Here is a 24,734-nt window from a genome sequence, read left to right as displayed (position 1 = left end):
TATGACGCCGAAATCGGGACCGGGGCGGTTTGACACGGTCAGCCATGCTCTGCCCCCTCTGAAATGGTGTCATTGAGTCGTGCACCATTGCAACAGCGGTGCCACAGCATCATCCGGCCCTCCCGCGATGCTCCACCCCTGATGGGCCGAGTTCTCGACGGCACGGGACAAGTGTGGTCTCAGCTATGTGGGAACCCGGCATGGCAGCTGTGGACACCGCCATACTAGGCCAGGATCCGTGTCGCTGGCCGGGGAGTTCTGCGAGGGCTGGGGAGACTGGTGGGGGGTGGCCAGGGGGTGGGCTGTAGGTTCGCAGATGGTGGGTTGGGTCCGCCCATGACAGGCGGTTGTACAGCGCGACCGCTGCAGATCATCAGCCATGCGCATGCATGGCCAGGGACCCAGCCATTCTCCGGCTGTTTTCATTGCGGAAGCCGGGAGTTTCACCCAGCGCCTGTGCTAGCCCCTCACCAGTCCCGGAATCAGTGAGGGTTTCACGCAGAACTTTTGGTCATAAAAGACCACACATACTCCGCTGGCGTCAACGCTGAAACAGAGAATCCAGCCCCTTGTTTTTCATCACCTCATGGTGTCGCAAAGCATTTCAAGTTAATAAAGCACCTACAAATTAGTAATGCAGAACTATCCAACAATCAAATTTGACACAGCAAGGTTCTATTATAACAATGTGATAACCGCTATATAATCTGACTTTAGAGATGTTGGGCGCGGTCTTCCGGCCTCGTTACACTCAAGCTCATGCGAAACGAGGCCGATGAATAGTGGGAGAAGTCTAAAACAGGAACCGCGCCAGGCACCAAACAATTTGCGCTACAACCGGGCCGCTCCCCTTGGCGAAATCGGAATCTTGCCATAGAGTGGCAAGAAACCAATTATCACCTCTTAAGCCCAATTTCCATACATTTAACGAGAGCCATCCCTCATCCAACGGCGTCCCGTCATTCAGCGGCCTTCCTAGCAAGTGGTCATGCTAGTGCCGATTAGTACACCTTTTTAAAAACGTGAACCTGTAGGAAGGATTCCTGTGGGGAGCCGAGGGAGTGAGTAGCCATCTTTGCCACAGGCAAAGAGCTCGGGGACGCTGGGCTTGCTGCCCCCGTGCTCAGTGGGGGATGGGGGACCCTCGGCTGGGGACGAGGGGACCCTCCACAGGGGTGGTCCACCTGCTCGCTGCAACACCATGCCAACCCCTGGATCGTCTGTAGCCAGTCCGAGGACAATCCTTGTCCCTGCCAGTCTACCACCGGACCACCCATAACCCACACTAACTGCCACGGCCTCTGGCTGCGCGGCTGAAGGCTATACCCTCAAGGGAATAGATTGGCAATCATAGTTAAGTGAGCACTTCACACAACCCAAGTGGAATCTCTTGTGTGGACAGGCCATGTAGCATGCAGGAGTCATTGCCTAGCATCCCAATCAGACCGCAAAGCCTGGACAGTGTGCCAGAACACTGCGGGAGGCAACAGCACACACGCAGCAGCCAACATACGAACACCCAGGGGATGGGACATAGCGCTAGGGACATGCCCACAGCCGGCGCGTGGATGTGTGCCATGGGGAGGGGGTCAGTGTCCGCTCCAGCTGATCTAGTAGGTGTCCAAGGTACAAGGTCTGGGGCTCAGTGAGGGGGGCCCGCTGCGGCCTGGATTATGTGGGCAGGGCGTTCCGGATAGGGGGTGGGGAGGATCAGTGGCAGAATGGAGGGCCCCGGGGTGGCAGCAGCAGTGTCTGCAGATGCTCGAGGCAACGGCCCATGTGCCGGACCCCGTCCCATACCCTAAGTAATAGCAAAGGGAACAAGTCCATGGCAGGAGTAATCTAAAAGTCACGAAATAGTAGTTCCGCAGTGGGGAACAGTATAAACCAGGAAATGCTGAGGGCTTGTAAGAAAGGGACGGCAATAATCATGGGTGATTTTCATTTGTACATAGACTGGATTAATCAAATTGGCAACGGTAGCCTCGAGGGAAAGTTCATTGAATGTGTTGCAGATTGTTTCTTGGAAAAATATATTGTGGAACCAACCAGGGAGCAGGCTACTCTGGATTTGGTATTGTGTAAAGGAGGAGTAATTAACTGAAGACCTCATAGTTAAGGATCCTCAAGGGAATAGTGACCATCATATGATATAATTCAAAATTCAGTTTGGGAGTGAGAAAGTGGAGTACCTCAAGCGTTGTGGAATTGAACAAAGGTAATTACATAGGCATGAGGACAGATTTGGTCCTAGTAGAGTGGGAAGAAAGGCCAAACGGTAGGATAGCTGATGAGCAATGGCAGTTGTTTAAGGAGTTACTCAATTCCTCACAACTAAAATATATTCCAGAGAGAAAGAGAGATGGTAGTAGGGGTAAAAAAAATCATCCATCGCTAAGCAAAGAGGTGAAGGACAGCATAAAGGCAAAAACTAAGGTATACCATGTTGCAAAGACCAGTGGCAGGCTGGAAGATTGGGAAACTTTCAAACATAAACAAATGGTGACAAATAAAGTAATAAAAAGAGCGAAGGTAAATTAGAAAGCTAGTGCAAAATATCAAAAAAGATAGCAAAAGCTTCGACAAGTACATAGAAGGAAAAGAGTCACTAAAGTGTATGTTGGTCCCTTGGAAGATGAAGCCGGAGAGTTAATAGTGGGTAATATAAAAATGGCGGAGATGCTAAATCAATATTTTGCCTCAGTTGTCAAGGTGGAGGACACTAGTACCATTGCTATAGAATTCAGAGGTGATAGGAAGGGTGGGACTTAGAACTATCAGCATCAGTAGGGAAATAAAATTCTCAACAAACTATTGGGATTTAAGGCAGACTAGACCCCAGGGCCTGATGGCCTACGTACTAGGGTGTTAAAGGAAGTGGCAGGGGAGACAGTGGATCCATTGGTTATACGGTCAGCACGGTAGCATGGTGGTTAGCACTGTTACTTCACAGCGCCAGGGTCCCGGGTTCAATTCCCACTTGGGTCACTGTCTGTGCAGAGTCTGCACGTTCTCCCTGTGTCTGTGTGGGTTTCCTCCGGGTGCTTGGGTTTCCTCCCATGAGTCCCGAAAAACTTGTGACAATAATAAAAAGATTATTATTATTAATATTTCAAAATTCCCTGAACAGGGGAAAGGTTCCAGTGGATTGGAAAATTGCTAATTCAAATGCATATTCAAAACGAGAGGGGCAAAAAGTGGGAAATTACAGACCAGTTAGTTTGACTTGATTGTTGGGACATTGTGAGAAGCCATTATTAAAGGGGGTGGAATGTTGCACAGTGGTTAGCACTGCTGCCTAAGGCGCTGAGGACCCAGGTTCGAATCCCGGCCTGGGTCACTCGCCATGTAAAGTTTGCACATTCTCCCAGTGTCTGCGTGGGTTTCACCTCCACAACCCAAAATGTGCAGGTTATAATAATAATCTTTATTGTCACAAATAGGCTTACATTAACACTGCACTGAAATTACTGTGAAAAGCTCCTAGTCGCCCATTCCGGCACCTATTCGGGTACACGGAGGGAGAATTCAGAATGTCCAAATTACCTAACAGCACGGGCGCGATTCTCCGCTGCCCATGCCGGTTGAGAGAATAGCGGGAGGGCCTCCCGACATTTTTCACGCCCTCCCGCTATTCTCCCCCCCCCTCACCTGACCCACGTCATGAATCGCCGCTCGCCGTTTTTTACGGCGAGCGGCGATTCTCCGCGGCCGATGGGCCGAGCAGCCGGGCCTTCACGCCCGTTTTTTCACAGCAGCAAACACACCTGCTTGCTGCCATCGTAAAAACGGGCGCTGGATGCCCATTTGGGGCATACAGAGGCCCGTTTGGGGCGGGAGCACCACCATTGTGCTCGGGAGGGGACAGGCCCGCAATCGGTGCCCACCGATCATCGGGCCTGCGTCCAAAAGGGACGCACTATTTCCCCTCCGCCGCCCGACAAGATCAAGCCGCCACATCTTGTCGGGCAGCGGTGGAGAAATGCAGAACTGCGCATGCGCGGGTCCCGTCAATGGCGTGATGACATCACCCGTGCATGCGCGGGTTGGAGCCGGCCGCAAGTCATCTTGGCGCACGGCCTTAACGATGGTCGTTAAGGCCGCGACGCCGTGATTCCCGGGGTGACGCTCCTAGCCCCGATTTGGGGGGGGGGGGGGGGGGGGGGGAAGAATCTGGTCCCGGGAACGTGCGTCAAGTCTGCTGTGAAACACGGCCAGTTTCACGGCAGCCTTTACGACTCTCCGCATTTGCGGAGAATCTCGCCCCACATCTTTCAGAGCACCCGGAGGAAACCCACGCAGACACAGGAAAAATGTGTAGATTCCGCACAGACAGTGAGCTAAGCCGGGACTCAAACACGGGTCTCTGGCGCTGTGAAGCAACAGTGCTAACCACTGTGCTACGGTGCCATGCTACCATCACCCCTTAATTGGAAAGAAAATAATTGGGCACTCCAAATTTATATTTTAAAAAAGAATACATTATTAAAGAAGTAATATCAGTACATTTGGAAAATTAAATCGCAATCCATCAGCGTCGATTTTATGAAGGGTAACTCATGTTTGACTAATTTGCCAGAGTTCTTCAAAGATGTAACAAGCCAAGTGGATTATAGAGATCCTGTAAATGTAGAATATCTGGTCTTCCAGAAGGTTTTTGATAAGGTGCTGCACAGAAGGTTAATGCACAAGGTTAAATCACATGGGGTTTGGGGTAATTTATTAGCTTGGATAGATAACTGGCTGACAGACAGGTCGGGATAAATGGGTCTTTTTCTGGATGGCAAGATATACCTAGCGGGGTGCCACAGGGTTCGATCCTTGGGCCCCAATCTATATTAATGACTTGGATACAGGGATAGAAGTATCTGTAGCCATATTTGAGGTGACACTAAAATAGGTGGGACAGTAAGTTGCGATAAAGAAATAAGAACCTTACAAATGGATATAGATAGATTAGGTGAGTGGGCCAAAATGTGTCAGATAGAGTTTAACTTGGACAAGTGTGAGGTCATCCATTTTGGTCGGAAAAATGGAAAGGCAATTTATTTAAATGAAGAGAGACTTCGGGGTACTCCAGTGCAGAGGGATCTGGATGACCACATGCGTGAGTTGCAGAAAACTAGCATGCAGGTACAGCAGGTAATAATGAAAGCAAATGGAATGTTGGCATTTATAGGTAAAGGAATAGAGTATAACAGTAAGGAAATTTTGTTGCTACTGTACAAGCCATTGATGAGACCACACCTGGACTATTGTGCACAGTTTTGATCACCTTATATGAGGAAAGATGTAGTAGCATAGGCGGCAGTTCAGAGGAGGTTCATTAGATTTATTCCAGAGATGAAGAGTTTGTCGTATGGTGATTGAGCAGTTTAGGCCTATACTCTAGAGTTCAGAGGAATGAGGGGAGATCAAATTGAGGTATATAAGATGATAAAAGGTATGGATAAAGTAGAAGTGGAGCAGATACTTCCACTTGTGGTGCATTCTGGAACAAGAGGTCAGAGCCTCAGGATAAGGGGTAGCACGTTTAAAACAGAGATGAGGAGAAACTGTTTCTCCCAAAGGGTCATGAATCTGTGAAATTCACTACCCCAGAGTGCGGTGGATTCTGGGACAGTGTGTAAATTTAAGGTGGAGTTAGACAGATTTTTAGTTAGTAATGGATTGAAGGTTTGGGGAGAACGGACAGGACAATGAAGATCAGGCCATGATAAGATCAGCCATGATCGTATTGAACGGTAGAGCAGGCTCAAGAGGCCAAATTGCCTACTCCTGCTCCTTGTTATGTTCCAAGAAAGAACTATTCTGTCTAATTCCACCTTCCAGCTCTTGGTCTGTAGGCCCTGTGGGTAACATCACCTCAAGCACAAATCTGGTGTTCTTGATTAATAAGGGGATTTCTTGATTAATAAGGGGATCAGAGGGCAGGTCGATGGCACAGTGGATAGCACTGCTGCCTCACGGCGCCTTGGTCCCAGGTTCGATCCTGGCTCTGGGTCACTGTCCGTGTGGAGTTTGCACATTCTCCCCGTGCCTGCGTGGGTTTCGCCCCACAACCCACTGTCCAGGGTAGGTGGATTGGCCACGTTAAATTGCCCCTTAATATGGAAAAAGATGAATTGGGTACTCTAAATTTTAAAAAATATGGGAATCAGTGGTCATGTGGCCTTGTGGAAGAATCTTGAACTAGGGGTCACTGATTAAAAATAAGGGGTCGCCCATTTAACACAGAAGAGAAAAGGGTAGGGTAGTGAGTCTTCTGAACTCTCTTCTTCAAAAGGCAGTGAAGGCACAATCTTTGTATATTTCTTAGGCAGTGAGATAGATTCTTGATTAACAAGGGGGTGAAGGGCAGCACGGTGGCGCAGTGGATAGCACTGCTGCCTCACGGCGCCAAGGTCCCAGGTTCAATCCTGGCTCTGGTCACTGTCCGTATGGAGTTTGCACATTCTCCCCGCGTTGCTTGGGTTTCGCCCCCACAACCCAAAAGATGTGCAGGGTAGGTGGATTGGCCACACTAAATTGCCCCTTAATTTAAAAAAACAAGGGGGTGAAAGGTTATCGGGGGAGGCGGGAAAGTAGAGTTAAGTTACAATCAGATCAACCATGATTTCGCTGAATTACGCCAGCAGGTTCAATGAGCTGAGTGGTCTACGACTAATCCTAATTTGTATGCATCTTCATAAGTAACTGATCTTTTCAGAAGCCCCTTTTATAATGCACAATATAGTTACTTTACCAGTTATGTATTTCTACCGCCTGATTTTAGTAGTTCATTACTTTTGTAAAAAAGATAACGGTCACCTCACCTGCATTTTCAATTCCTCGTGGTCCCTCGTTTTGTCCAATAGTTCCCCACGCAGTTCAGCTAATAGAAGCTGGAATTTCTCTTGGGTGCTTTGTTTATCAATATGTAGTCGTTTTAATTCGTGCTGAGCTTTTGTGTACTCATCCTGCAACCTGCAGCAAGTAAAATTTCAACATTTGTACAAAGGACGTGCAATCACCAATTAGATCTACTTTCACCCAACTTTGATGATTCTATAATCCATCAAATTGAAATTGGCCCTATCAGCCAAGCACATAGTTAACTAATAAGGTGTTTGGTTTCATCACTGAATATCAGATGGTATAATAGCCTTGAATAAACAACTACAAAGCTATTCTTCAGAATAAAGAACCACAAAGTTTTTCACCCTCTTCATGATTAAATTAGGACAGGTGACAAACAGCTTGGTCAAATGGATAAATTTCAAGCAGCACCTTAAAAGGGAGAAAAGAGGGGTTAGGAAGGAAGAGCAGTTTAATAAGGGAATTGACAGCTGAAGGCATGCACTCCAATGGTGGAGCAATTAAAATCAGGGTTGCTCCAATGGCTGGATATCCAATTCCTGGATATCCTTGCTATCCTACACTGACCAGAACTATATCAAACTACTACAGACATGACCATACCAATATCTTCTGCAGGTTCCTCCTCACCTCTTGGTTCTATGTTCAATTATTCCATCAATACACTTTCTGATTAGCTTCTCTTAAAACTGTGCTGTTAGTCTTGGTGCACAATTCAGCAATATCCCCAGGACCTTCACCCCAAAGCCGAAAGCTGTGTGTTTTAGGCTTCCATTGTTTACTTCATTTCCCCAGTCTTTTTGTTCCACATTAAGTGCTATTCGTCATGCAATGGCTGACATTCCCAATCTAGAGATAGGTTTGTATTTTTGTATTTCAGCAACACATCAACCAATATGGATTCCCCCCCCCCCCCCCCACCCCCTCCTCCTCCTCCCACAAAATCATGTAATCTGCAAACTTTGACATTTCTGTCCCCAAGTCCAAAATATCTGTAAATAGAGATCATCATTTAGGTGGCATCTCATTGGTAACCCACTGCCAAATTCATTCACAACACCTTCTGATTTCTCTTATTTCACCTCAGAAGCTTGTCTCATACTCCACACCTTCCCACAACTCTGGTTATGATATCTTAAAGCAGTTTTACTGAAATTTAGATATACACAGAAATAGCTCCCAGTAACTGCAACAGTAGTCCCCCTGTACCTGCCAATATTCCTCACAGCTCATATAATTACAACAGTCTCACAGGAGAGAGAGGTCCCTATACAACGATGTTACTGATGTTTTCAAAAACAAGCTTGCATTTTCTTCTATACAAAGTTCTTTATGCAACTCCTAATTTCCTGTAAAGTGACTGGACTAAGTGAGGCATAGTGCTCGCCAAACATATGGAACTCTGCACGATTCTCAATTGTATGCAATCTCTCCAGTCCCATGACACAAGGAAGCAGGTTCACCAAAACATGTGCCGAGTGGCTCTGCTGATCAGTTAGTGGAACTTCTAATGACAGAAAGAAGCTTGTAGCCTCGTCATTTAAACTTTTTCAGATGCTTTCTCAATCAGGAAGAAACAATATACGATACACGGAACAACGATGGAAGGATCACAAGCTTCGAATACAGCCACTGATATTTTGCTGTTTAATTCCAATAAAGTCGACATAGTCCCAGATGACCATAGGCTGCTTTTCACTTTAAGGGGGAGAGCTAACCGGAAGGTCACCACACCTCAGGGCAAGGTTGAGAAGGCGGGGCCTTAATGAATAACCTCAGCTGGCACATGAATTTAATCCACACTGCTGGCCTCGCTCTGCAACACGAACCAGCTGTCCAGCCAAATGAGCTACACCAGCCCAATGCAAACAAACAAATTCACCTTCTGTTACAGTAATACTTTAAAATAGGAGACAGGTTTAAAAAAATACAAGAATAGTTACATTCACCAAGGTACATTCACACATAATGGAAATATGGAACAATCTGAAACACCATGTGAAGCAACATCGGGAACCTTGACCTGACAAGTGCAAGACGAAAAGCTTCGGCAAAAATTCTCTTTTTTCCTGCAATACTCAAGGTCTGTGGTACAAAAAGACTATTCATATACCTTTAGAGATCGAGGCATTAGTATCCTAGATAACTCTCTTTCTACCTTCTTTAATGTTTTTTTCCTGAAGGGAGTTTGAATGTTGAGCACTTCCCCCATTCACATGCATAATACTGAATTTGTTCAAGTTAAATATCATTGCCAGTCATGCTCAACACATTAAGATTTGCCTGAACCAGTAGCACATTGATTATAGTTCCAACACTTGGACAAACCTGCAGGTCCTGCACCCAACACCTCCAGCCAGATCATTAATAAAATTTGCAAAGAGCAATAATCTCCAACACCAATTCCCACAGCACACCATTAGTGATCAACTCCAACCTGATCGGAATCCATCTATAACAATTTCTGCTTCCACCTTGCTGGCCAGTTCTCAATCTAGTTCAATACCAGAGGCTTCAATTTTAGAGAAGCTTATCAAATGCATTTCAGAAGTTTAAGTAGCCAGCATGTACTGGGCTACTAATGTTGTAACTTCTTCAAAAAATAATACGAGATTCATAAAACATGGGACGAAATTCTCCGCCCCCCACGACGGGTGGGAGAATAGCGGGAGGGCCTTCCCGACATTTTTGCCGCCCTCCCGCTATTCTCCCCCCCCCCCCCCCCCGCCGAAGTCCCGACCCGAATCGCTGCCGCCGTTTTTTTACGGCCGGCAGCGATTCTCAGCTGTTAGATGGGCGGAAGTCCCTTTCCGCCGTTTTTACGAACGGCAAACACACCTGGTCTTGCCGTTCGTAAAAACGGCGTCACAAACTCGCTATTAATAACCATGGCACCGATTGGCACGGCCGTACCACGGCCGTGCCAAGGGTGCCATGGGCCCGCGATCGGTGGCACCGATCGCGGGCAGCGGGCCCGATGCCCGCGCACTACTTGTCCTTCCGCCGCCCCGCAGTATCCATTCGCGGGGCGGCTGAGGGGCAACCCGGCCCGCGCATGCGCAGGTTTCGCGCAAAAACGCGATGACGTCACCCGCGCATGCGCGGGTTGGAGTCTTCCAAACTGCGCATGCGCGGCTGACGTCATATGACGCGTCAGCCGGCGCTAACTCCGGCAAGCGGGCTTAACGATTTTTGTTAAGCCCGTCTTGCCGGAGCCTTCGGCGTCGGGCTGCTAGCCCCGACCGGGGACCAGAATCGGTCCCCCGTCGGGAAGGGGCGCGCTGCCGTAAAACCCGCCCGGGTTTTACGGCAGCTTTACGATTTCTCCCGTTTTGGGAGAATCTCGCCCATGACCTTTTTATGAAGCCCTATTGTATGTAACTAATATGCACCTCTCTATCCAATCAATCGTATATTTCATCCTATCGATTCCCTTCGCATCTTTCCTATTATTGATGTCAAACTAATTGACCTATAAAATTTGTACTGCATTGGCTCCTTTTTTAAAAAAAGGTGGGGACTAGTGTATCCAGTCATTGGAACCATTCTGGAGCAATGAGTTATTAAAAATATAGGCTTTACACTCGAACAGCATGTGTCCCATCTCCCTGAAGATCGTCAAGTTGATATCACCTGACCTAACTGCCCTAATTTCAAGATTTTAATTCTTTCTAATCTGATATTGCTAATCTATCATTTGATTCTAATCTAATCACCAAGCATCAACCAGCTGTTTATGGGCAGCATGGTAGCACAGTTGCTTCACAGCTCCAGGGTCCCAGGTTCGTTTGTGGCTTGGGTCACTGCCTGTGCGGAGTCTACACGTTCTGCCTCTGTCTGTGTGGGTTTCCTCCAGGTGCTCCGGTTTTCTCCCAGTCCAAAGATGTGCGGGTTAGGTGGATTGCCATGCTAAATTGCCCTTAGTGTCCAAAATTGCCCTTAGTGTTGGGTGGGGTTACTGGGTTACAGGGATAGGCTGGATGCGTGGACTTGAGTAGGGTGCTCTTTCCAAGGGCCGGTGCAGACTCGATGGGCCGAATGGCCTCCTTCCACACTGTAAATTCTATGATTCTATGATCAACTCCAAAACCTTTGCAAAGTATTCAACATTCTACCATACCCAGTAAACAGTCCCATTTAAAACTTGACTGTTGTTCACTGCCAGTTTTTAAAAACATCCTTTAAAATATTTCACATGTGATATATATTAGATAACAAGATCTGTGCAGTACTTTCCAGGCAGTTGCAGCCACACATGCTCACAAGTCAGCAAGAACATTGCCAGTGAGCCCTTTTGCAACTTGTTCTTGAACATTCTTCAATGAACAAATACAGTCTTTGACTTAACATTTCCAGTAGAATCACACAGCACAGGAGGCCATTCTGCCCATCATCTATGTGCCAACACTTTACAAGAGCTATTCAATTAGTCCGATACCCTTGCTCCTTCCAGCTAGCCCAGGAAATCTTTTCTTTTCATATATTTGTTCAATTGACTTTTCAAATTTAAGACAGAATCTGTTTGCACCTTTTGTGAGGGCCACGAAGAATCCAGCCCGAATTGTAGGGTTGAAAGAAATAACAATTATAACAGCAGCAGTAACTCCATTGCTGCTCACTCCTCTCCAGCTGGTTCCAAACTGGCCAGCTCTATGTATGCAGGGAGTCTGCTAATGATTTCTCCGCCCCCCTCATTGGGGAAGCTCATACTCTCTGAGGATTGTGGGATTGCCATTAGTCCCCAGCCAGTGGTAAGCTGGCAGGTTATAACATCCCTCCCCCCCCAAAAGTCCAAGGAATCCACTGAAGACCCTGGCGAAGGAGGGCTTCGGACTCGTTTTGCCGCAGGCCGGACACCATTTGCTCGAGGCGGCGTGTAACGAGACGGTGAACGGTGCTTCCATGATGAACGGCGTAACAGTTGTACATCCACGGCCCGTGGGCCCAAGGACTCCTCCTTTGAGGCGTCCTGTGTCTCCATCTCGGAGTCGGGAGTCCACTGCCTCCGTCATCTCGGCGCCTCTATTTCCATGCGGTTCTGCAACGACCTGCGCAGACTTTGACTGTGGCACCAGAGGAAGATTGTGAGGAATACTCTCCACTGCGTCTGGTCTCTGTGGCTGTAGAAATGAGTGGGGAATTTTTACAAGAAATGGTCTTCTGGACCGAACGTGGTCTACATGCTTGCGCTGGATATGACCCAGGGCTTGCACCTGGTAAGAGATAGGGCCCGTTCAGCGAAGAATAACACCAGGGACCCACTGGGCACCCCCAGCAAAATTTCAAACGAACACTGGATCACCGGGCGCAAACTACCGAATCGGCCGATGCCGAGAAAGGCCGTGTCCCTGCCATTCTTGAGTGTGGCGTACTTTTGCGCCAATGTCCGGAAAAACCATGTTACGGCGGTTGTGAAGTCTCCGGCCCATGAGGAGTTCCGCGGGAGCTACCCCTGTCACCGCATGTGGAGTGGTCCTGTATAACAACAAAAAACGAGCCAGTCTCGTGCCCATCGACCCAGAAGACTGCTTCTTTAGGCCCCGTTTGCTTGTCTGCGCTGCGTGCTCCGTCAACCCATTGGAAGCCGGGTGGTATGGAGCAGTGAGGATATGGCGTAAGCCGTTCATCTTCACGAACCTCGCAAACTCCTCACTTGTGAATGGACTGCCGTTGTCCGTGACCAGCACCTCAGGGAGGCCATGCGTACTGAAAGACAAACGCATCTTCTCGATTGTTGCGCAGGACGTTGTGCCTACCATCGTATGCACCTATAACCATTTAGACTGGGCATCGATTAATAGAAGGAACATGGATCCTTGAAAAGGGCCGGCGAAATCCGCAAGCAAGCGCGAGCAAGGCTGTCCTGGCCATTCCCAATGATGTAGGGGCGCGGCCGGCAGACGCTTCTGATGCTGCTGGCAAATGGAGCAGTTTTGGGCCACCTTCGCAATGTCGGTGACGAGGCCTGGCCACCAGACCCTAACTCCGGGCTAACATTTACATTTTGGTCACACCCGGATGCCCATTGTGCAAGTCCCTTAGTATCAGCTCCTGTCCTTTTTCCGGGACAATCACACGCGTCCATCACAAGATGATACCGTATTCCACACTAAATTCGGACAGCTTGGAGGAAAAAGCCCGCAATTCGCCTGGGAGCTGTCTATGCTGCCCACCATACTGGACTATGTACTGAACCTTTGACAGGACCGGCTCCGTCTGGGTCCACTCACGGATCTATGATGCCATGACAGGCAAGGAGTCCACAAAATTTAGGATTGCAACCACCTCACCGGTCGTGGGGTCAACATGGGGCCGGTCGACAAAGGCAATCGGCTCAGTGCGTCGGCTATCTGGGTTCCTGGTTTGTGCTTCAGAGAATACTCATAGGCAGCGAGCAACACAGCCCAGCATTGGATCCGTGCAGAAGCAATGGGTGGTATTGGCTTATCCTCTCGGAAAACTCCCAGCAGAGGCTTATGATCAGTCACGATAGTGAAGTGGTGGCCATACAGATACTGGTGGAAGCGTTTCACCGCAAAGACCACCACCAGGCCAACCTCGATCTGCGCGTACTTCTTTTCCGCTGCAGTCAATGTGCGGGAGGCGAAAGCTATCGGCCGCTCGGCCCCGTTCTCCATCTTGTGGGACAGGACGGCCCCAATACCATACAGGAATGCATCACACATGATGAGCAAAGGCTTTCCAGGATCATAGTGGGTTAGTAACCCAGACAACGACAATTGTTGTTTTACCCGCCGGAAAGCGGTTTCTTGCGGCTGACCCCAAACCCAGGTGTGATTCTTCTTTAGCAGAAGGTGCAACGGGGCCAGCGTAGTTGCCAGATTGGGGAAGAACTTCCTGTAATAGTTTATGAGGCCGAGAAAAGAACGAAGATGCGAAGTGTCAGTCGGGGTGGGGGTCTGTTGAATTGCGCGCACCTTCTCTGCGACGGGGTGCAAACCTTTGCAGTCCACCCAATAACCCAGGTAGACTACTTCCTCCAGCCTCTGAAAAGCGTCTTAAGGACAGCCTCCAAATTTTCCTGCACCAACGTCCCTGTAATCAAAACATCGTCTAAGTAGACAGCGACACACGGTAAACCTCTCAAGATCCCTCCATGACGCGTTGAAAATAACGCAGGCAGAGGATACCCCAAAGGGCAACCGTGTATATTCAAACAGGCCCCGGTGTGTATTAATAGTTACATATGGCCGGGATGCAGGATCCAGATCCAACTGTAGGTAGGCGTGACTCATATCTAATTTTGTGAATGAGAGTCCGCCTGCAAGCTTCACGTAGAGATCTTCTATGCGAGGCACTGCATATCGGTGAAGCCGTAACTTTATACGGCTGTAACTTTATAGTCGCCGCACAAGTGAACTGTGGCATCTAAGTTAACTGTAACTTTATAGTCGCCGCACAAGCGAACTGTGGCATCTGGCTTCATTAAAGGTTCAATTGGCGCTGCCCAGTCAGCAAAATGGACGTGCCTGATAATGCCCAAAGACTCCAAAAAGAGTGAGCCCCCCTTCTACCTTCTCGAGCAAGGCGCAAGGCTGGAAATAGCGCAGCATGGCTCTTGGTTCGACTTGGATACGGGCTACGACCCCTTCTATTTTCCCCAAACCGGGCTGGAATATATCTGGGTACCATCCTAGTACCTCCGTCAACCCTCAAGAACCTGTTTGGAGGATGAGCTGCCACTGCAGCCGCAAATGGCGCAACCAGTCCTGACCCAACAGGCTGGGCCCGTGGCCGCACACCACGATAAGTGGGAAACGCCCTTCCTGGTGTCCATAAACAACAGGGTCATCGAAGGTCCTGCAATGTCCAATGGTTCCCCCGTGTAGGTGGCCAACCTGGTCTGTGTGTCGGTTAATGTAAGAGTCTGTATACCCTGCTTGATGCGGTCGAATGTCCTCTGGGCGATCACGGAGACCGCTGTGCCAATATCCAACTCCATCTCAAGCGGGTGACCATTGACCCGTACTGTCACCTTAATGGGGGCCACATGGGGAGCTGCCACACAATGCGGAGCTGCAGTCCGTCGTCCTCCGTCTCCACGTCCTCGGGAGTAGTCGCCACAGGTTCATCCAAATGGGCTGGCCCCAGTTTGTCAGGACGACGGCGCCTCTAGTGCCCCCAGGACCAGAGTCCGCGACGGGGACGGCGCCCACAAGTCTGACACTGACATGGCTCCTCATCCATTGGTTCTGGAGAAGGCTCCGTTCGGGGAGGAATGTCCGGTGGCCATTGCCGTCGATCCGGACACCGCCCCGCCCAAGGTACGGCAGGGGTGGGAGAGATGCTTTTGGACGGAAGGGGTTGCGCCCCAAGGCGTGCACCTCCATTCCCTGTAGCTTCTGCACATCCTGTTCTGCGCTCTCTCAGGACAATGCCATTTGGATGGCCTGTTGAAAAGTCAATGTTGCCTCAGCTAACAACTTTCTCTGGGTGGCCGCATTGTTAATACCGCAAACCAAACGGTCGCATAACCTTTCTAACAAGGTCTCACCATAGTCACAGTACACCGCAAGCCTGCGTAGCCTGGATAGAAACTCAGCAACGGATTCTTCTGGAGTCCTCTCAGCAGTATTCAACCGGTAACGCTGGACTATCGTGGACGGGGTTGGGTTAAAATGTTCCCCACTCAGGTCACAAGTTCATCAAACGTCTTGGTGTCCGGTGCAGCTGGGTACGTAATCACCCCAAACGTATGCGGGCCACAGGCAGTGAGTAAAATGACCACCTGCCATTCGTTTTTGGTGATGTTGTTTGCCCGGAAATAGTAATGCATCCGTTGTGCGTACTGGTTCCAACTTTCCAGCACAGCATCAAAGACATCCAAACATCCATACAGAGGTATGGTGTAATGATTTCTCCACTCCCCTCATTGGGGAAGTTCATACTCCCTAAGGATTGTGGGATTGCCATTAGCCCCCAGCCAGTGGTAAGCTGACAGTTTATAGCAGCACCAAAGTTTAAGGTAGTCCATTGCCAATCAAAATTCACTGGATAAAATCATGGCCAGAATTCTACAGCAGTTGGGATTCTCTGGTCCCACCTGTGGGTTTCCCAGCGGCATGGGATGGCTTCAATGGTAATTCCCATTGAATCCCAGGAGATGCAAAAGTCTGAGAACACGCACGAAAAGACTCAAAAACAGCTTCTTCCTACTGTTACCAGACTCCTAAACGACCCTCTTATGGACTGACCTCATTAACACTACACCCCTGTATGCTTCACCCGATGCCGGTGTTTATGCAGTTCCATTGTATATCTTGTGTTGCCCTATTATGTATTTAATTTTATTTCCTTTTCTTTTCATGTACTGAATGATCTGTTGAGCTGCTCGCAGAAAAATACTTTTCACTGTACCTCGGTACACGTGACAATAAACAAAATCCAAATCTATTGATAAGCAAGTAGAAAATCCCAGCACCGCTGAGAAACACGTGGCTGGGGGACATGGGAATCCAGCCCCATTTCTCATCTCTTTGTCCTTTTGGGCAACTATTTAGATCTGTATCCTCCGGTTACTGGCTCTGCTAGCAGTGGAAACAGTTTTCATTATTCCCTTGATCGAAACCCTTTATAATTGTGAACAGCTCAATTAAATCTCCCTTAACTTCTTTGTCCTAGGGAGAGCAATCCCAGTTTTTCTTGATCTCCACAAAACTGAGGTCTATTTTCCACTTCTGCACCCTCTCCAAGACCTTGACACTCTTACCAGAAATGCCCTTCTAAACACAGGTCCACAGCAAAATGTTAACTTTTCTGTCCCCAGAGCCAAGTATTCCCATTATTTCCAGTTTTTTGGATTTGAATTACAGAATCTGCAATTTTGTTGCTATTAGCATACCTTGTGTGTTCGGCCTTCAGCGTCTGATAATTGGTCTTGTGATGTTCGCACCTCATTCGCTCATCAATTAACATTTTCTGCAGCTCCGTGTCAGTCCCACAAAGACCTGCTCCTGCATTTAGCGGAGATGGCTGATTCGACAAAGCCTCCATTGCAGAGTGCAGGTGGCCAGAAGTCTGTGCTCTAAAAGGAGGATCCAACAAATCAGGATACAAAGAATACCCTCCTAAAGAGCGCTTTGAGTGTATGGGATTCCTCTTGTCCTAAAGATATCTGAAATCAACTGTTACAAAAAAAGAGATAGGCATCAGTACAGTTAGCACATCCACTCATTAACTGTTCCAAGGCATTAACATAATGGACTCATCCTTATTCAGATTACAGGAATTATTTTTTTTTAAATAAATTTAGAGTACCCAATTCATTTTTTCCAATTAAGGGGCAATTTAGCGAGGCCAATCCACCTACCCTGCACATAAGAACATAAGAACTAGGAGCAGGAGTAGGCCATCTGGCCCCTCGAGCCTGCTCCACCATTCAACAAGATCATGGCTGATCTTTTGTGGACTCAGCTCCACTTTCCGGCCCGAACACCATAACCCTTAATCCCTTTATCAAAAAACTATCTATCTTTACCTTAAAAACATTTAATGAAGGGGCCTCAACTGCTTCACTGGGCAAGGAATTCCATAGATTCACAACCCTTTGGGTGAAGACGTTCCTCCTAAACTCAGTCCTAAATCTACTTCCCCTTCTTTTGTTTGCACTGGAGTGCTGAGCTTGTGGCATTTGAATGCTACAGTGAGAGTTTGGTGACTGAGGGAGTGCTGAGCTTGTGGCATTTGAGTGCTACAGTGAGAGTTTGGTGACTGAGGGAGTTAGGTGAGGAGGGAGTAAGGTGCTCCTGACATTTCATTTCCTATATTTATCAAAGAGCGTGAAGGGAGCCAGGAGTTTAGAGTACAGCTGACTGGAAGTAGAGTCGGAGGGCGGAGGTCCAGTTGGTCCAAGGGGCAGCTAATTCTGTAAAGTAAGAGGGGATGGAGGCTAGGGCAGTTGCATGCTCCTCCTGTAGGATGTGGGTGGTGAGGGATACCACTGGTGTCCCCGCTGACTATACCTGCGGGAAGTGCACCCAACTCCAGCTCCTCAGAGATCGTGTTAAGGTACTGGAGCTGGAGCTGGATGAACTTCGGATCATCCGGGAGGCAGAGGGGGTCATAGAGAAGAGTTACAGGGAGGTAGCCACACCAAAGGTACTGGACAAGAGTAGCTGGGTTACAGTCAGGGGAAAGAAAACTAACAGGCAGACAGTGCAGGGATCCCTCGTGGCCATTCCCCTTCAAAACAAGTATACCGTTTTGGATGCTGTTGGGGGGGATGACCTACCGGGGGAAGGCCCCAGCGGCCAGGTCTCTGGCACTGAGTCTGGCTCTGGGGCTCAGAAGGGAAGGGGGGAGCATAGAAAAGCAATAGTAATAGGAGATTCAATGGTTAGGGGAATAGATAGGAGATTCTGTGGTCGCGAGCGAGACTCCCGAAAGGTATGTTGCCTCCCGGGTGCCAGGGCCAGGGATGTCTCTGATCGTGTCTTCAGGATCCTGAAGGGGGAGGGTGAGCAGCCAGAAATCGTGGTGCACATTGGTACCAACGATGTAGGTAGGAAAAAGGGTGTGGAGGTAATAAACAAGTTTAGGGAGTTAGGCTGGAAGTTAAAGGCCAGGACAGACAGAGTTGTCATCTCTGGTTTGTTGCCGGTGCCACGTGATAGCGAGGCTAGGAATAGGGAGAGAGTGCAGTTGAACACGTGGCTGCAGGAATGGTGTAGGAGGGAGGGCTTCAGGTATTTGGATAATTGGAGCGCATTCTGGGGAAGGTGGGACCTGTACAAGCAGGACGGGTTGCATCTGAACCAGAGGGGCATCAATATCCTGGGGGGGAGGTTTTCTAGTACTCTTCGGGAGGGTTTAAACTAATTTGGCAGGGGTATGGGAACCGGATCTGTAGTCCAGCAACTAAGGTAGACGATAGTCAGGACGCCAAAGCACGTAGTGATGCAGTGGGGAAGGTAACAGTGACAAAGGAGAGTACTTGCAGGCAAGGAGATGGGTTGAAGTGTGTATACTTTAATGCAAGAAGCATCAGGAATAAGGTGGGTGAACTTAAGGCATGGATCTGTACTTGGGACTACGATGTGGTGGCCATCACGGAAACTTGGATAGAAGAGGGGCAGAAATGGTTGTTGGAGGTCCCTGGTTATAGATGTTTCAACAAGATTAGGGAGGATGGTAAAAGAGGTGGGGGGGTGGCATTGTTAATTAGAGATAGTATAACAGCTGCAGAAAGGCAGTTCGAGGGGGATCTGCCTACTGAGGTAATATGGGTTGAAGTTAGAAATAGGAAAGGAGCAGTCACCTTGTTGGGAGTTTTCTATAGGCCCCCCAATAGCAGCAGAGATGTGGAGGAACAGATTGGGAAACAGATTTTGGAAAGGTGCAGAAGTCACAGGGTAGTAGTCATGGGCGACTTCAACTTCCCAAACATTGAGTGGAAACTCTTTAGATCAAATAGTTTGGATGGGGTAGTGTTTGTGCAGTGTGTCCAGGAAGCTTTTCTAACACAGTATGTAGATTGTCCGACCAGAGGGGAGGCCATATTGGATTTAGTACTTGGTAATGAACCAGGGCAGGTGATAGATTTGTTAGTGGGGGAGCATTTTGGAGGTAGTGACCACAATTCTGTGACTTTCACTTTAGTAATGGAGAGGGATAGGTGCATGCAACAGGGCAAGGTTTATAATTGGGGGAAGGGTAAATACAATGCTGTCAGACAAGAATTGAAGTGCAGAAGTTGGGAACATAGGCTGTCAGGGAAGGACACAAGTGAAATGTGGAACTTGTTCAAGGAACAGGTACTGCGTGTCTTTGATATGTATGTCCCTGTCAGGCAGGGAAGAGATGGTCGAGTGAGGGAACCATGGTTAACAAGAGAGGTTGAATGTCTTGTTAAGAGGAAGAAGGAGACTTATGTAAGGCTGAAGAAACAAGGTTCAGACAGGGCGCTGGAGGGATACAAGATAGCCAGGAGGGAACTGAAGAAAGGGATTAGGAGAGCTAAGAGAGGGCATGAAAAATCTTTGGTCGGTAGGATCAAGGAAAACCCCAAGGCCTTTTACACATATGTGAGAAATATGAGAATGACTAGAGCGAGGGTAGGTCCGATTAAGGACAGTAGTGGGAGATTGTGTATTGAGTCTGAAGAGATAGGAGAGGTCTTGAACAAGTATTTTTCTTCAGTATTTACAAACGAGAGGGGCCATATTGTTGGAGAGGACAGCGTGAAGCAGACTGATAAGCTTGAGGAGATACTTGTCAGGAAGGAAGATGTGTTGCGCGTTTTGAAAAACTTGAGGATAGACAAGTCCCCCGGGCCTGACGGGATATATCCAAGGATTCTATGGGAAGCAAGAAATGAAATTGCAGAGCCGTTGGCAATGATCTTTTCGTCCTCGCTGTCAACAGGGGTGGTACCAGAGGATTGGAGAGTGGCGAATGTCGTGCCCCTGTTCAAAAAAGGGAATAGGGATAACCCTGGGAATTACAGGCCAGTTAGTCTTACTTCGGTGGTAGGCAAAGTAATGGAAAGGGTACTGAGGGATAGGATTTCTGAGCATCTGGAAAGGCATTGCTTGATTAGGGATAGTCAGCACGGATTTGTAAGGGGTAGGTCTTGCCTTACAAGTCTTATTGAATTCTTTGAGGAGGTGACCAAGCATGTGGATGAAGGTAAAGCAGTGGATGTAGTGTACATGGATTTTAGTAAGGCATTTGATAAGGTTCCCCATGGTAGGCTTATGCTGAAAGTAAGGAGGCATGGGATAGTGGGAAATTTGGCCAGTTGGATAACAAACTGGCTAACCGATAGAAGACAGAGAGTGGTGGTGGATGGCAAATATTCAGCCTGGAGCCCAGTTATCAGTGGCGTACCGCGGGATCAGTTCTGGGTCCTCTGCTGTTTGTGATTTTCATTAACGACTTGGATGAGGGAGTTGAAGGGTGGGTCAGTAAATTTGCAGATGATACGAAAATTGGTGGAGTGTGGATAGTGAGGAGGGCTGTTGTCGGCTTCAAAGAGACATAGATAGAATGCAGAGCTGGGCTGAGAAGTGGCAGATGGAGTTTAACCCTGAAAAGTGTGAGGTTGTCCATTTTGGAAGGACAAATCTGAATGCGGAATACAGGGTTAATGGTAGGGTTCTTGGCAATGTGGAGGAGCAGAGAGATCTTGGGGTCTATGTTCATAGTTCTTTGAAAGTTGCCACTCAAGTGGATAGAGCTGTGAAGAAGGCCTATGGTGTGCTAGCGTTCATTAGCAGAGGGATTGAATTTAAGAGCCGTGAGGTGATGATGCAGCTGTACAAAACCTTGGTCAGGCCACATTTGGAGTACTGTGTGCAGTTCTGGTCACCTCATTTTAGGAAGGATGTGGAAGCTTTGGAAAAGGTGCAAAGGAGATTTACCAGGATGTTGCCTGGAATGGAGAGTAGGTCATACGAGGAAAGGTTGAGGGTGCTAGGCCTTTTCTCATTAGAACGGAGAAGGATGAGGGGCGACTTGATAGAGGTTTATAAGATGATCAGGGGAATAGATAGAGTAGACAGTCAGAGACTTTTTCCCCGGGTGGAACACACCATTACAACGGGGACATAAATTTAAGATAAATGGTGGACGATATAGAGGGGATGTCAGAGATAGGTTCTTTACCCAGAGAGTAGTGGGGGCATGGAATGCACTGCCTGTGGTAGTAGTTGAGTCAGAAAAGTTAGGGACCTTCAAGCGGCTATTGGATAGGTACTTGGATTAGGGTAGAATAATGGAGTGTAGGTTAACTTCTTAAGGGCAGCACGGTAGCATTGTGGATAGCACAATTGCTTCACAGCTCCAGGGTCCCAAGTTCGATTTCGACTTGGGACACTGTCTGTGTGGAGTCTGCACATCCTCCCCGTGACTGCGTGGGTTTCCTCCGGGTACTCCGGTTTCCTCCCACAGTCCAAAGATGTGCAGGTTGGGTGGATTGGCCATGGAAAATTGTCCAAAATTCTATGATTAACCTAGGACAAATGTTCGGCGCAACATCGTGGGCCAAAGGGCCTGTTCTGTGCTGTATTTCTCTATAATCTATAATGCCCCCTAGTTCTGCTTTCACCCGCCAGTGGAAACAACCTGCCCGCATCTATCCTATCTATTCCCTTCATAATTTTATATCTTTGGGTTGTGGGGGCAAAACCCATGCAAACACGTGGAGAATGTGCAAACTCCACACGTACAGTGACCCAGAGCCGGGATCGAACCTGGGATCTCGGCACCGTGAGGCAGCAATGCTAATTATTGCACCACCGCGCTGCCCAGTGTTACAGGAATTATTGAGGTGCACAATGAAAATGGGTTAACATGCAGCTAATTCTATTGGCAGTTAAGTGCATTATATAGTACTAAGCCATGTAAGCCAGGGCATTCTGTTCTGATTTAGCCAGGAAGGGCCTTTGGGTGCAATTGAGATTATTGCTTTCCTGCTGCAATCTGGCAGAGATTAAGGCGAGGATAGGGATAGGAAAAATCAGAGCTCCTAATCTGGATCCCTGCTAGAGTATCACCTGCAAATATGATCAGGTGAGCATAACATGGGCTTTGATGCCCTCCATGTTGAATAAACCACCAGTATTTTATTATCTGTGAGAAGTCTTACAACACCAGGAAAGTACAACAGGTTTATTTGGGATCACGAGCTTTCAGAGCGTAGCTCTTTCATCAGATGAGTGAAGGAGCTACCTATTAAGGAGCTACACTCCGAAAGCTCGTGATCCCAAATAAACCTGTTGGACTTTAACCTGGTGTTGTAAGGCTTCTTACTCTGCCCACACCAGTCCAACACCGGCATCTCCACATCAATATTATCTGTAATCAGATATGGAGGTGGTAATTTCAGCAATTTACTGGAGAGCTGCCAAGAACCATAGAACTGTAATAGGTTCTGGGAAAAAGTTGCATTTCCAAAAAAATTAGATCAAACAATTGTACAGAACGTTCGTCTACAGTTAAGATTTTTCTCCTCAGCTCTCAGCAGCGTACCAATGTACAAGTGCTGCTTGTTTTGACTCTCCATTTGAACAGCCCAGTAGAACTCCAGGAGCAGCTTGCCCCACCACACAACCACTCATTTCTGGATAGGCCATGCACCAATAAAATATAGCTCCAAATCGAAGTACAGTAACTGTTCACCAGACCATTTAACCACCGCACAACACCCTATCTCCCCCACCCCACCTCAAGATCAGGTTGCTGTTTATGGAATTTATTTATGAATGTTTTTATAGTTTTGATGTTATTGTTTTGTGAAGTGGACTGAGGTTTTAATTCATTCTTCGGCTGTTGGCATTTAGTGCCTATCCTTAATTGGTGATGTTGAGCCACCTTCTTAAACCGCTGCAGTTCATGGTAGGTATACCCACAATGCTGTTAGGACAAGAGTGTGAAGATTTTGACCCGGCAAAGGAATGGTGACATATTACCAAGTCAGGATGGTGTGTGGTTTGGAGGGGGACTGGCAGGTGGTGGTGTTCCCATGTGTCTGCTGCCCTTGTCCTTGTAGGTGGACGAGGTTGCAGGTAAGTAGGATGGGCAATGCTGACCCTGCCAACGATGTACACATCCCATGGACGAATAAAAGAAAAATCCTTAGTCCTGATTGTTATCGAGTTCTCCTTTGGGTAAGGATTGACTGGGTGCAACTGGGTCCTCAGAGAGGAAGAAAATCCTGACATTGACCAAGTTCCTGTGAGTCCAGCTCTGTATATACCCATCTTAGAATAGTGAACAAATCTATTTAATGTGACATTGTCCTAATTTTACATTGTTTTCTTTAAAATTTCCTCGATTTGCTTTTAATTTGAGAACTCTGCTTTAGCTGCGAATTCGCCGAGATGAAAACGTAAGTGAAACCAAAATGCACAGATGGCAGAAAGCAGGGGGGAGAAGCTGTTATAGGTTTAAACGTGAGAATTTATTTCAGTGGAGTAGAGGAGGAGTTTGTCCCATTGCGGCAACCTATCTCAGGCCAATCTATCTCAAATAAATCACCAAGACAATTCATTAATTCACCTCCCGGTCATCCGTGAGGGACGGCGCTCCTTTAACTCACCAAATCCAGGTGGAGAGCGAGGCGGCTGGAGCTGGAGCTCCCGGACTCCCCACACCCCCAGGCCTCGGCCTAGCCCGTTACCCGGGCAACGGTAAACGGTTTTCCAACGGCTGGCCCCGGCTTTTCCCCAACTCCCGCGCTCCCTCTAACTCACCGCAGGGACTGCGCGGAGGGTGGGCCCCGGGCACACTGATCTGCAGCTCCCGGGGAGAGTGGACGGTCTCGACCGCGGTTACCTCAGGGCCCTCGATTGGGGGCCGATCCCACCCCGCGTCTCCGATCGCTCACTGAGAAGCCGCTGCCATTACCTCACGGGGCCGCAGGCTCCAGGCCTCACAAGCCCCGGGAGAGGAGAAAGATCCCAGAACAAAGGGGAAGCACAGTGAGCGCACACTGAGCTGTGACTCTCACCTCAATCACAACGCTGCGTGTTTAAACTCCACCTCCCCCCACACTTCAAAATCAGCACCAGGAGCCAGAGAGCCCCCCCCCCCCCCCCCATCTATTCTCATTATCCTAACACAACACTTTCAGTAAGAAGTCTTAGGACACCAGGTAAAGTCCAACATGTTTGTTTCAAACAATAGCTTTCTGAGCGCTGCTCCTTCCTCAGGTGAAGGAGCAGTACTCCGAAAGCTAGTGTTTGAAACAAACACTATGTTGGACTGTAACATGGTGTTGTAAGACTTCTTACTGTGCTCACCCCAGTCCAACGCAGGTATCTCCCCATAAACACTTTCAGTACAGCACTGAGGGAGCTCCGCAGTGTTAGTGGTGCCATCCTTTGGATGAGATATTCAACACAAGTCCTTTCAGA

At 48.2% G+C, this 24,734-nt stretch overlaps 1 protein-coding gene across 7 annotated transcripts in view; it reads right to left on the bottom strand.

The window, feature by feature from the left end:
* Nucleotides 1-24,404, bottom strand: part of cep83 (centrosomal protein 83) — a 126,764-nt gene extending 102,360 nt beyond the window's left edge. For 3 of the 7 annotated variants that reach the window (XM_038810947.1, XM_038810954.1, XM_038810952.1), the window contains exons 1-3: nt 23,918-24,322; nt 16,721-17,003; nt 6,816-6,966 (exon numbers count right to left, since the gene is read on the bottom strand). In XM_038810947.1, the coding sequence (XP_038666875.1) occupies nt 6,816-6,966; nt 16,721-16,872 (303 nt within the window). In that variant the 5' untranslated portion in view covers nt 16,873-17,003; nt 23,918-24,322. The other 4 variants (XM_038810950.1, XM_038810948.1, XM_038810949.1 and 1 more) reach the window with 4 other exon arrangements.
* Nucleotides 24,405-24,734: the final 330 nt, after the last annotated feature.

This window comes from Scyliorhinus canicula, chromosome 11 (assembly GCF_902713615.1).
Source record: "Scyliorhinus canicula chromosome 11, sScyCan1.1, whole genome shotgun sequence".
Taxonomy (NCBI): Eukaryota; Metazoa; Chordata; class Chondrichthyes; order Carcharhiniformes; family Scyliorhinidae; genus Scyliorhinus; species Scyliorhinus canicula.
The sequence above is the reverse complement of the archived record's forward strand: the minus strand, read 5'-3'. Positions and strand labels throughout refer to the sequence as shown.